This window comes from Populus nigra, chromosome 3 (genome assembly GCF_951802175.1).
Source record: "Populus nigra chromosome 3, ddPopNigr1.1, whole genome shotgun sequence".
Classification (NCBI taxonomy): domain Eukaryota; kingdom Viridiplantae; phylum Streptophyta; class Magnoliopsida; order Malpighiales; family Salicaceae; genus Populus; species Populus nigra.
Genome location: NC_084854.1, coordinates 14423838 through 14438029, shown reverse-complemented (window position 1 = coordinate 14438029; position 14192 = coordinate 14423838). Strand labels below are relative to the sequence as shown.

Below are 14192 nucleotides of genomic sequence, written 5' to 3'. Positions count from 1 at the left end.
CGTGAAGATGAAGATGTTGTTTTTTTATTTCAACCAAAAAAGGAAAAAAGCTACCAATAGTTTCCTATTTGGTTTGGTGGGAATTCAAGACAATTGGATTGCGTTATAGATTTTCTAAAATCTTTATTCCTCGTCAAAATATTGTTACATCATGTTCTACTTATTGATTTAGTCTATAATGACAATAATGGGCCATGTTGGAATTAACTACTTCTATATAGTCAAATTTATATGGTTATCTGGAAGGGAAAATCTTTTTCTCTTAGTGTCTAAGGGAAAAAGATTGTCTTTTTCAAGCACAAATTTCTCTTGGTATTGACCAAGACATTCCCTATTTATTGTTTTAAAAATATTTAATTGGATGACATGTCAGAAAAGATACATAATTGATATTTTAAAAGAACAATGCTTAATTTTTCATATCATTTATGATCAAAATATTAAATGATTTAAGCAAAAATAAAGATCAATATTTCTTCATTTATGATAAATAAAGAGATATAAACGTATTTTTTATACCAAAAATAATTCATTCGTGTCGTTTGATTAAAAATAACAGATGTTCACTATTACTTTTCAAGCAAGCCAATGAAAGTTGAAATGAATCATCAATTGGTGAAGGAAGATAAGATCAGCCATTGACCAGGAGATCAAAGTTCATAATAGTGATCAATGATTATGTTTTATGCAGGACATGATTCTTTAGCGATTAAATTGTTGGATGTTACAGTTTAATAAGAACCATGATGAAGAATGTGTGCCAATAAGAAATCTAAAGTATACTGGATCAGATCATGGAGTCCTTTTTTGCTCTAGACAATTTGTATAGAATTAAAATTTTATATTTATGCAAATTTTATCATTATAATATTATAATCCATCCACCAACTGGAAATGATGATTATCTCTGTATGCATAATTTATTCACAAGCTCTCTGCAATTTTTTCGCCTCTTTTCTTTATCGCAATTTATGACTTTTCCTTGCAACTTTCTTTATCTTTATATTACTTTTTCTCAAGTTATGATTTTGACATTACCCTTTTTTCCTTTTAACTTCTTAAAATCAAGTTCAAAACTCTAGTCTTTCTTCACAGTCTTTGATTTGCAAGATTGTACTCGGTCTTGCTCGAAAAGAAGTTCCTGATTACAATTATAATTTGTTCTCACTGAAAGAGAATCAACAAGAATTGATCTACTAAAATCTTGTCGAATAAAAAAATCCCAAAAAGGGATCACATCCTTTATAAAAGTGAGAATTAAACTTCAGTATATTTCAGTCACAAAAAGGCCCATGGCTCTCCGTACAATACCTATAAGCTGGAGTCCACGACACAACTGAGGGTCATTCTCGCTTCCTAGACTATTAAAAAAACACAAAACCAGAGAGTGGAGGCTTAAACTGCCACAAGAGAAGGCATATGCTATTAGTCTGCCAACCTGGGCAGTCAAAACCACAGTATAATCTGTCAATTTTTACATAGATCCAAAACCTTTAAAATTGATTACAACTATTTTACCAACTTCCCCACAATCGGTTTTGCACAAGTCCTTCCAATATTTCCTGCAAATGTATAAACGTTTTACACTATGTTATGGCAAGCTTCGTTAACAGTGCATGTTTGGGCCGTGCCTGACTAAAAAATAAGGAGGCAGACCCACCGCCTTCACAACAGGGACATTGCGTCCATTATGCCAGATGGTTTCCACGTAAGGAATTGGACAGCTCTTCACTGTGACAGGCATCTACTGATGAGGAAAGAGTCAGTGCGTGTAAGTCACCAATTGAGTCCTTAGATGAGTAGTCCACTGCAGAATCACCTGACGGAAAATCAACATTTAGAAAAGTATGAAGCACTGTTCTTTAGAAAAGTATAAACAATTGCTTAATATTTGAATTGGATTCATTACTGTGACAAGAATCGGTGGATGCCTGCCTCGGTAATGAGCTTCTCTTCACATCTGCAAGAGTTTAACAATAAAGAAAACTTCTTAATTGACCGTCACATAAGAAACAATTACAAAAGCAGGTCCATCAAAACTACAAACAAAATAATGCAGGCTGCAATCATTTTTTCCCTTCGAATTCCACTTGCCGTTGAAGCCACAAGAAAGGAAAGCACTTAGGTAGAGTTGGGTTATTATCTTGAGTCAGGAGAAACAAAGATAGCAAGGACATCTCCCTATACTTCACTTCTTGTTTTGAGAATATAGAAATTCACTACAAAACCACTCAAAGATATATTTATTTTATATCTTTGTCTCTATCTCTTCATTGTTTTTGTCTCTCTTCTGTCATCAGACACTAACCAAATGCAACCTCAAACAACTAGTTGTGATTGGGGCCACCCAATTAGCAAAATCATGTGCATCTATAAATTGAGTAAAGATGGAAACAACTTCTTTTGCTGATAGCTTAGTGTGGATACAAACAATGATTGTATTTGCATGACGTTTATAAGCATGACTATCTACATGAACATGAGAATCCTGACGTCACAAACAAACATACAATGTCATAAGAATCTTTTGCTGATAGCATATTACATCTAACAATTGAAAAAGGATTATGCAAAATTCTCATACCAAAAGAATGATGTAGCCCTTTCACAGCATCAAAGTTCTTGTACGTGTAACCAACAAAACTAAGATCTTGAGGATTCAACATTGTCTGCCAAAAAGGTTGTAGGAAATGAATAACATGCCTTGATAAACCACAAACACTAAAAAGCATATCACTAGTTAGAGCGTAATCAAATTAGGTTAGCTTTGTGATTTGAAGATGACCAAGTACTAGTTGACCAAAATACAGTCTTTATTATTTGAAGATGACCAGATGCAAGTTGATGACAATAAAGACTTGATGTAGAACCAATTGATGAACACAAAAACAACACATACCCAATAGAAAAAATATTTATCTAAAAACTCAATATATTTGATCATTCAATATTCCAAGCATCATAACATAACTAGAATGTCTAACTTGGGTGCGGTGAACATTTTATAGGAACCAAACCAAATTGGAACAAGAAAATTAAATTCTAATCGTAGCAAGAATATTGAAAAAAATTAAAGACTTGCTCCCAATAAGAAAAGGAAAACCTACAAAATGAAATAAATTAGGTTCCTATTTTAACAACTAAAAACTAAATACTAACATTCCTAAATAGTACCAACTACCAAGAATCCAGAAAAATCATAGTTTTCTAAAAAAAATCATATTCTACTTTCCAAAACAATATTACATTATCCACCTCCTAACATCATGAGCCAAACTAATAGAATATTTACGTATCACTAAATTTGTCCTAGTCATTTTGTGATGGATGCATTATTAATTATTTCATTTCATAATTATAAATGTGCTATTAAATGTGAAAAAATTTGCACTCCAAATATGATTTACTAACTAGATGATTCGAACAAATTTAATTATTTGTAATAGTTCTATTGGTTTGGTCCATGATCTTAGGTGATGGACTAGGTCCATGTATTAATTCATCATAATTTCCAATTTAGTTGTTCTTCATCCACATCAAGACTAGCATGAGGTACCAAATTCTTGAGGGATGTACCAAATTTCAATGAGTTTGAAACATGCCTACCAAATTGGAGCAGGTGGGTTGAAACTTCACTCAATAATCTCAATGTAATTGTGTTTTACACCACAAGTCCATAATATAATGTCATCTATGTATAGTCAATTACATTATATTCCTCAGATAATAATTTTCACTCATATTGATTGCATGTAAGCGTAATATACATGATTGGAAGGAACAAACACAAACTTTAAAAATGTGAAGGGTAAGCCTTAAAAGTATAAAAAAACCATAAGAAAGTGAAAAACATCAATCCATTTCCCAATATTCCAGTCTCTGAAAACAAGCTACATAGACTCCTCTAAAACAGTAAATGCATGAGCATCAAAGTGGCTCGCTATGCAAATCTATGTTTAAAGTCCAAATTTTTTTTATATATATATATAAAATCAAACCCCAAATTGCATTAGAAACCCCACAAAACAACTTTACCTTACCTCTAAACTTTTCATCACACTATGGCTTGTTTCCATCCTTTCCATTATACAGATTAATATAATCATTTTAGCCCTCACTTTATTAATACTTGCATCTCATCCCTAAGAATACTCCAGACATAAAACCCAATGACCATTCACTATCGGTTAAGACAGACATGTTTGCGATGTTCCATTAGGCTTATCTATGATGAACTACTTTGACATAAACAGCAGAAATTTATGATTGACAAGTACCTTCCTCATGGGTCCGGATCCTCTTCTTGTTGATGGGGGTTCGACCTATCTCAAAAAAGAATTTCTGTCAAAAATACACTTCTACAAAGGTATTGTACCACAAACACAGATAACCAAATGAAAATCTCAAGGAAAATCTCTTGAAATGAAAAGGAAATAAGCATTAAAGTTTACAAAAGGGGTAAACAAAGAAGGCCTGACATTCATGAGCAAAAGAGCTTAGTTGAGGTGCACAAATAGAAAATTCTTGAGTACCAAGCACAAGCAGTGAGAACACAGAGTGAAGTTTCATTCTATCCTCTCGGGTTAGATCATCCATCAAATCCACAGTTGACATCTATATAGAATTTAAATTCATGTGTTATGGAGCCTTAAAATTTGAATTCACATCAGAACTCATGGAGCTCACACAAAGTTAGAACTCCATATTAATTTTCATGTAAGAACAAGCATATCCTGCTGTCAGTTATCAATTTGGAAGCTCAAGACCCAGTTGCTATAAATAAGAGATGAAGAGGGTAATATTGAATCCTTCTTCAGTGACTAAAATGGAACCAAGTGTTAGACTACAGGGGCAAACTAGCTTATTGGTTTTTATTTTTTATTTTTTGAGTTATGCATCCTCCCTGCCAATACCAACCCGCTTCCTCACCAGAATCTCAAAGAAGATAGACTCTAAGTCCACAACTTTACTAAGAAAGCTAGTTCAGCACACCACCTTTATCATATGAAGTTCATAAAATAAAGAAAATGAGATAATTCACATAAGAGTCTAATGTAGCAACATCGATAGTCCTCACTAAAAGTGGGAAAGAGCCATATGCAACAACTCACCTCATCAAATTTCATAAAATTTTGTGTATCGAGCTCCCCATTGACCTCTGGTTTAAATGCTGCCTCCATTTCATAAAGTTTGTCCCAAACAATATCTTTGAACCAAGGATGAGCCTGATAATAATCAGTGTTAGTAGATGCAAGGAAGAACAATGATGTTACAGTCAAACTAAAAAAAAAAACAGAGAGAATATAAGTATTCATGTCAGAATAAATACAAAAGTATACTTTAATTTGGTATGCCCCCAGAGTCCCAAGCCTATGATCAACGTCACAAAGCAATCTACAGATCAGATCCTTTGCTTCAGGTGTCAGCCTTGCCTCCTCTGGGAATATTAAGTGATTTCTCCAATGCACAATCTGGAATACATTAGTTATCATCTCAGGGAGTTAAAGTGACTCGTAATAATACTAGATAAACACGAAAACTAGAGGGAAACAATAGATATCTATACGACAGTATTCTTAAGTAACTACATGGTACATAAACAACAAACAAGAGGCTTGAGTACTCTAACAGCTCTTCATATTAGTACTATATCAAGAACATGTTGCTTCTCCCCAGCAGTAACAACAGAAGGGACATTATCCTAAGATGTCCAGGTCCCAATGCGATGTAATTAAAGCAGTCCCTATGAGCTACAGATCACAATGAAATGCTATCATGAACATCCAGGCCAGCCAAATGATATCATAAAGACATAGTGGTTTATCAATTTCCAGTGAAAAATCAAAAGCTTCTTTAGTAGTCTCTTGAATGAATAGCAAAACAGCAAAGAATGTTGCACATCTCACAATGAGAAAGAGGGACAACATTTAGGTATATGGGATAGAAATGGAAAAGGTAGAACAAAAATAGCTTAGGTTAAGTTATAAGAAAGAAGTTAATTTCTAAAAATTGCCTGAAAAAAAGGGAGATTTAATCTTAGTTAATTCAAGTTGAGTTCACAATACTTCAATAGGAAACACAAGATTTCATTCTTTGGTTGATGAATTAAAAAAAAAAAAAGTGGTGCATATGCAAAATCCAAGTATATATTATAACAAAACATCACAGAGACACCAAACTGAACGATGATATGATAATGGAGTGCATATCATGAAGCATTGCCGACACAAGGTTTCATTTTTTTTCTTGAAATCAACAAGTTGATGTTAAATTAAAAAAAAGCAAAATGTAAGTGCATGTTATAACACAACATCACACACATTGACACCAAAATGAAAATAATATGATAATGAAGAGTATTTCTCATAATATCAAAATACATCTGCATAACATTAAAAGCTAACCAGGTGTCGTGGTTCAACTGAAAGAGAAGAAATCAAACAAATGAAAATAACAACCAGACCTTTCTGCAAGTTGTTACTGGATCATCAGAATAAAATGGGGGATAACCAACTAGCATCTCGTACATTATTGCACCAAGAGACCACCTGTACGAAAGAAAAATAGGTATTCATTTTCACTTAAATAATCATGTATTTCGATGATGATGGTACAGTTTTGCATCATAAAGCCCTTATGGACATGTTGTGGAAGAAAAAAAAAACATACCAATTGTAGTGAAAGAATAGTTCTTAATCGGGGCGACAATGATCCGAATTTCTGAATGATGCAAAAAATTTCACCAGTAGCAAAAAGCTTATGCAATTCAGAGGAAAAAGAGTACTAGAATTTCAGACAAATATTCAATCATCAAATGTTGAGTCCACTCCTATTTTGAAGAGCTTACATCAATCAAATTGAACAAAAGCTAATTCCCTATAAAATATCTCAGGAGCCCTCAATAAAATAAGAGTTGTTAGATGATCCAGTTCTTCTAGTATGAAAGGATAAATAATTTAGTTATCTTTTTCTATGAACTAGGATCCTATGTTCTTAAAGTTAGGCAAGTGGAAGAACTGATTTATCAAAAAAGAAAAGAAAGTCAGATAATAGATATTGCATAGTTAGAAACGGAGATAAATTGTGATGAAGAAATAATAGGATGGTATTGATGGCAGTGGATGGTCTCAGACTAGCAGTGGGCAGTGGCATTCATGGTTTTGGCAACAATAACGCCAAAGTTGTCGCAGTTGTGATGGTAGCATGAGAGGCTAGGAAAACTCATGGTGTTGGTGTTATTGGTGGTGTTGATATCAGAGTGATGATGTGATGTTAAAATTGCAATGGTGATGTTGAAGGCACAGTGATGGCAGTGGTGATGGTGGATGATGTTAATGATGGCTCAGTGGTTGTGGTGATAATGGCAGCATCATGTTGGTCATACGCAACAACCACAGCAGTAATCAAGACACATCATCCATGGTTATAGAGTAATTAGTCATGTTTCCATGTTTTTTCATTTTTTTCCTTTTCTGAATGAAATTTGTTGAAAAAACATGAACAGAAAAATGCTTTAGATGAGTTATTCCAATGCTTAGCTACAACTGTAAACATAAACAAAAATGCAATCAAATATTTTGCAAGTTCCAAGAGAGTAAAATTCATCCTTATTTACTCACCAGTCACACTCCATCCCATATCCTTTCTTCAACAGCACTTCTGGAGCAATGTAATCTGGTGTGCCGACTGTGGAATAGGCCTGCAATTCAAACAAAGTGAAGAAAGAACCTCAGAAATAAGACCTCTATATGATAGAAATTCTAGGATGGATAAACTAATGATGATGAGAAGATGAAAAGTAAATAACATTATTGTCGTGTAGCATCAAAAAGATAAACTGATAAATCACCCCTGTAATATGGCTGGATAGGATTACACCCTTTTTAATTTGAAAGGTGCATTTACACCTTTGACCTGTATTTTTGTTCTTAACACTGGTCCTAAGCAAGAATTCATTTTTAAAGGAAGAAAAAGATGCAACCCACACACATATAAATACAAATAAAATAGCATACTGCACATATGCACACACATTTTGAGCATAAAATCCTAATCCTAAAGCTTAAAGCATCTAAAAAATCCAAACTAGAAAGAAGAAAAGGATGTTAGATGAGGCAGATTTTGTTGCTAAATTATGTAATGTCACTATAATTCCTTCTGCAAAAATTTGTGAATGTGTTCATCAGAGATACCCTGGAATCAAATTGAAGACATAAAGAATGACATAGTTGTAATATCTGAAAACGATGATTTAATTGAATACCAATTTTCTCCTGTTTATCTGCCAGTGTTGTAGTTGTTCAAGGGGACTTTTCCAGCGCCTTCCACCAGCTTCTGGAAAGTGTCCATCAGCATCCATGGATTCCTTCAAATTTTCATCATCAAGTGCTTCATTTTCATTTATAGCTGATAAATTTGTGCAGTCAAGAGGCTTGCAAAGACCAAAATCAGAGAGCTTCATATGACCATTTTTGTCTAACAATAGATTGTCAGGTTTGATATCTCTGAAAAAAATATACATATGGCTGTCATTGAGAAAGCCAGGGCAAAAGATTATCTTAGAAATAAAGAAAAGAAATTTAAGATACTTCAGTTCCTCTTATGTTTCTGAAAATGTTATTTCAGGTGAATACCGACCTATGAATGTAGTTGTGTTTATGAATAGATTCTATAGCAAGAACACTTTGGGAAATGTAAAATCTAGCCATGGTTTCAGTCAAAGTCTCTTCTCTTATCAACAAAGTCATGATGTCACCTCCAGGCAGATATTCCATGATCAGGTATAAGTATTCAGCATCTTGAAAAGAATAGTACAGTTTCACAATACAGTGACTTGCAACTTCTGCAAGCAAATTCCTTTCAGCTTTGACATGCTCGACCTGTGGCATATGAACACAGTTAGCAAGCATATGAGACATACAAGAAAACTGATAGGAACTAAATACAAGTTAAAATGTGTTTCTTTAGATGGAATTACAATTTAAAGGCAGACTGTACTTGCTACAGTAAGGCCCCACTATTGGTTGTTGCAGTTATCGTTTGGAAAAGTATGTGGAGGAATTTGTTTTCTACAAAAACTGTGTTAAGCTAAAAATTTCAGTTTATCTTTGTTCAGCTAAAACTGCAATTAAAACAACCGTTGAAGTGTAATGACAAATACAGAATAAGTCCTTTCTAACTTAATTTTAATGAAAAAAAAATAATTAGTTTTATTTTTAGTATTTTGTTTGATGTCCATATACCTATAGTTACTTTTTGGTAGAATATATTACTTTTCCAATGACCAGTAGCTGAATTGGCATCCTACACTATCCATTTCCTTTGCAGCTCTGGTTCAGCATCCCTCATGGCAAAGAATACGATATCCAACTTATATTTCAATATCATATGCGTCAATTTTTTAGTTTTTTAGAAAATTTGTAATCATATTAAAAAATGATGAATAGATGTAAATTCAATGACTAGAGAGCAACAGTTAATGTTATTGGATTCATGGTTTACAAGGATGAAATTGGATAAAATGAAAGTTAATGGGGAGAACTTGCCCTTGCAATGAGAGCATAGATTGTAGTGTGATTGGAGAAAGTGGGATTTCATATGGTTCGGCAAATCACAGTTTTTGAGTAAGATTATATTCAGGAAAAGGTGATGTTTTGCATATAATTCAATAAGAAATATGAAGCCTTAGGAACAGAAAATGCAGTTTGGCTCCATAACCATGATGCCAAATGGGTCCTAAGAATCTGCTTAAAAAGTGTATGATTCTAGTTTCCACATTCAAATCCTAGGAAACTAGCTTATCGAACATCACAAACTACAGAGGCTTCACAGATCCTCTTTGGTAATTGAAAGTGATAACAGATAACATGAGGTGCCTAAAGCATCAACATTCAGCAAACCACATTATCTTAATTGAACAGTTATGCCAGTGCATAGATACTAACAAATGGAATGAGATTTTCTCATTGATGTCTTCAAAAAAATCACAAAGAAGATAAGCCTGAAATGAAACTACACAACTGTCTCCATCATAATTCCAAAATGAATGCATGAAAAAGTTCACCAGATACCTCGTCAGAATCAACATCCGGTAAATGATGCACCTGGGGTGTAACAAAGATGATAAAAACTTGGTTTCATATTAACAACAACCTTAGCTAATCCTCTGTTTCCCCTCTATTTTTTTTACATCCAACCTATGGACCTATTATGTACTAGCAGTCTACCTTATCTGAAAAATTCTTTTGACCATGACCTGTCTCTCGTTATTATTAACTTGGTAAATTATGAAGCACGAGATGTTACAGAATAACTGACAGGCTCAAGCATGGAGGCATCACCAATACCATAACCCAGGTATCCAGTAAATACAGAACAAATAAATTAATGAGTAAAATCATAAAATTTAAGTGCATCTTTTAGAAAGTGTTAAACATTCTATAGTTTCAATCTCACCTGCCCCCTACTAAGCATTTCTGACTTCTTCAACTTTTTCATAGCATAGATGTCGCCTGACTTCTTCTCCCTGCATAACCTAACCTGTAAAACAATAAAATATAAGCACTTTAATAGTCTACCACTTAAATATAGAGCCTCAGAATGTACAAGAAATAAAATAAATCCAGGAAGTGTGATTTTATAACTAAATGTACCCTGGAAAAGCATGTTATACTCAGTATCAGCCAACAACATTATTTTGAATGTCTAGAAAAAAATATTAAAGGGGGGGATGTAGAGAACAAATTATTGAAGATGAGAAAAAAATATCAAAGAAGAATGACTATATGAAACTGCACGGGATTTAATAAAAAAAATATATCATCTCATTTTAAAAAAGCCTGACTAGAGCCATCAACACCAATTAATGGCTTTGCCACTATTACCACCACAACACTTTTAATGTTGCCTTTTCATCTCAGTTTTTTTTAGTGATCTCTGAGACCTTATCTACAAGTACACCAGTCTTTGGGAGAAATCAAATTTCAATATACGCAAAATATGAGCCCCATGTTTTAGAGAATATAATCATTTTATATAACTAGGACAAGATCTTAAGTTTATCATGGTGAGAGATTGTCGTCTGTTAGTTGCCAGGTACAACAATACTTCTCATTTAAGTACTAAAAAGCTGAGTGCTGCTCAGCCCTCCACTTTAAAATGTAAAAGCCAAGACCTTACTGTTGGGCTACTTAGTGGGGTATGCAGATCAAAGTTCACAGTTTCCAAACAATGAAAGTATAATAAATAACAATGACGATCATCGAAAGGAAGCTTCCATCCAAACTTATACAGTAAGTGCATACATCTAACCTCTCCAAATGCCCCTCTGCCTATTATTGTCAAAAGGTCAAAATCATCAACACAAATCTTGTGCCTTTTAAGTCGCATATACTGTGTTTCCTTGTGCTCTAAATCCTTCAGTATGTTAATTTGTTCCTCTTCAGAAACTTGGGAAGATGCCAACTGCTTTTTCAGCTCTAAGCGCCTGCAATCAATAATATCATGTTAGAAACGAATGTGTCCAGATCAATAACCCGAACCTACAATCATTACCTCTTCTATAAGAAATTAAATTCACCTGTACGAAGACAATAACTCATTACAAGAAAAAAAAATAATACAGAGGTTGAAGAAAAACAAAAATGCATACAAAATGATACAGTTAGTGCACGGACTTGTCTGCGTCTGAATGTGCTAGAATGATTATTAAACAAGGAGCCAAATGCCAAGTATCCATGGAAGACTGATCAATGTTGATGGAAAACACAATATATATGACCCATGTACATCTCGTGAGAGGATTATGCTCATGAAAAGGCAATGGAAATTCACAATATCTACCACATTTAAATGGCAATCCAAATAACAGAACCTAAGCATTCAGAAATGGAGGAAATAGTGAAAGTTAGTCCCATATATTTATAGAGGATAAATTGAAATAAATTTTCTTTTTCCATCCTTCGAATTTGCTGCCTAATTTATCATTTTAAAGTTGTTATTGCTTTTTCACGCAGAGAAAAATTAGCATATATAATAATAAAACTAGTAACTTCTAAATTAAAACATCATTAGCATGGAAAAGGAAAAGAAAATCCTAAACGCGATCGATCCTCCAAGGAAATCATTTAAACTAAAATGAAACCTTTCTTTGCGTTGCTGGATGTGTTTCATCTGAGCCTTGTAATGATTCTCAATGAAGATCTTTGCAGCAGCTACCCTCTCCAAGGTCAAGCTCGACCCCACCTGATCCCCACCTTCCTCCTCCTCCTCCTCCTCCTCCTTCGCTTTGTTAAGACGATCATCCTCCTCCATTTGTGTAATGATGATGAGGATGGCCCCTTCTCTGTCTCTCTTAGATATGCTCTTTTCTCTCCAAAATTTATGCCTTTTGTTTGGTTTTTGTGAATTTTGATGATTGTGACAACGAAGCAAAGCTGACTCAGTTTTCTTACATGTTTGCCACCAGGGAACTACCTCATCAGACCACCTCAAACAAAAACAAGAACTGCAACACGTGGAGGATCCGACTTACGGGAATGGTTCTGGACCCACCCTAACTGACGACATGCTGCGCTTGTTTTTATTTGTTTTTAAGGAAAATTGTACTATGCCTTTGTTTTATAGGTGTTCTCAATGCCTTTGCCTCTCTCTGAATGAAAACTTGGCAAAACAATTTCTTCTTCTTCTTTTCTTTTATGGTCCTATGCTATGTATTTTCGGCCATAACACGCTAGTATTTCCTAAAATGAAATTTTTTTCTAATATTAATTTTACTCCCCAATACTTTTGAAAATTCTAATTTATCCCTAAGTTTTATTTTTATGACAAGCAAGTCCTTCTATTGGACTTTTTTGGTCCTCGTATACTACAGTTAAAATAATTTAGACCCTAAATTAACTTATTTTCAATGAAATCCCTATATGCAACTTAATGAGCAGGATGTGGGTTAAATGGCTTTAAATAGGTATATCCATTTTAAAAATAACTTTTTTTGTTTCCTATAATATTATATCTCTATTTTCAAAATCTTCTTTTTATTCCCTTTCTTTTTCTCATTTATTTTCCTAGTTATAAACTTAAAAACTCAAGATGAAAATTAAAAAATAAAATAAGATAAGGAAAAAAGATTTTCATGATAGATATATGATATTTTAAAAACAAAAAGTTATTGATGTTAATTAAATTTAAATATCTCTTATTTACCTTAATTTCTTTAATTTACAAATCTGTCATCTTATGCTTTCCCGAAGAAAAAATAAATTGATAAAGAAAGCATAAATTTAATGGCCATTACAATTAACAATTATAAATAAAATTTTTATTTGTGGTTTACCTAACTAAAATTATAAATCAAAATAATAAGCTATTTAAATTCTTAGATGAAAAATAATTCCTTAAGAGCTTGATGATTATGAATACGTTTTCACTTACGATAATAGTTTATAAGAATATATTTTTTAATTATAAAATTCGTACAATTCTTGAATTTATAAAACTTACTTTTGATCATTTTTTTTAGTCTTGTAAATTTAGAGTAAATAGTAAGGAAAATAAGTATTGTTAAAAAATAAAACTAAGGATTTAAAGGGAAAAAAACTAATGGTATGTGTCTTTTTTATATATAAAGAAAATTAGCATACACAATCATTTAAATAATTGAATATATATATACACACACACACACTAGTAATAAATAAAAACCTTTGTTTTCTTTATGCTGACTATATGGAAGAAAAGATTATCAAAAGAAAAGGACTTCAACCGAAGAAAAGAATTTGTTTTAGAATAATGTCAAGATAAATAAACGAGGGAATTTGTTTCACGAGGCTTGGGGGTAAATTATGCAAGTGGAAACATGTTCACTGGAATAAAATTCTCTCTCTCAAGTCTTTTCCTCGCATACATTTGCTTGGACTTCAACCATGCAAATATGAATTTTACAATTAAGAAACCCACTGGTAGTATTTATTATTGTTGTTGTTGATATTGTGATGTGCATGTAGGATGTTGAGTGATAACGGATTTACTTGTGTCTTAAATGGTGTTGAAATGTTTTTCTGGTATAATCCTAAAATTATGATTATAAAATTCAGGAGTCGCCACCTGATATTAAAATTACTAGGAAACTTATGGTCTGCGAGAGTCTGGGTAGAGACTGGTTGTGTAAAGAAAAGATATATTATCCTCAATAC

The 14192-nt window shown here is 33.0% G+C and overlaps 1 protein-coding gene across 3 annotated transcripts; it reads right to left on the bottom strand.

Annotated features, from left to right (window-relative positions):
• Positions 1-1212: 1212 nt before the first annotated feature.
• On the bottom strand, positions 1213-12589 carry LOC133687812 (uncharacterized). Of its 3 annotated transcripts, XM_062107140.1 has the most exons (14): positions 12143-12589; positions 11311-11485; positions 10456-10539; positions 8638-8879; positions 8264-8525; positions 7620-7699; positions 6464-6548; positions 5340-5471; positions 5112-5225; positions 4278-4322; positions 2585-2669; positions 1910-1960; positions 1661-1819; positions 1213-1562 (listed from the first exon to the last, which is right to left on the bottom strand). In XM_062107140.1, exons 1-13 carry the CDS (start codon positions 12310-12312, stop codon positions 1689-1691), a joined length of 1656 nt encoding a protein of 551 aa, XP_061963124.1. In that variant the 5' UTR covers positions 12313-12589; the 3' UTR covers positions 1213-1562; positions 1661-1688. The 3 variants fall into 3 exon arrangements, with proteins under 3 accessions (XP_061963124.1, XP_061963123.1, XP_061963125.1); XM_062107139.1 differs by having other exon boundaries at positions 1213-1819; positions 12143-12588; XM_062107141.1 differs by having other exon boundaries at positions 1213-1819; positions 8264-8504; positions 12143-12584.
• Positions 12590-14192: the final 1603 nt, after the last annotated feature.

Bases quoted from the DNA above. Each gene is read 5' to 3' on its own strand.
- LOC133687812 (XM_062107140.1), bottom strand. From the start codon at position 12,312: ATGGAGGAGGATGATCGTCTTAACAAAGCGAAGGAGGAGGAGGAGGAG. The intron at 5,226-5,339 runs GTATACTTTTGT...GATTATTATCAG, and splicing joins TGGGGGCATACCAAATTAAA to GCTCATCCTTGGTTCAAAGA. The intron at 2,670-4,277 runs GTACTTGTCAAT...CCTTTTTGGCAG, and splicing joins GATCCGGACCCATGAGGAAG to ACAATGTTGAATCCTCAAGA.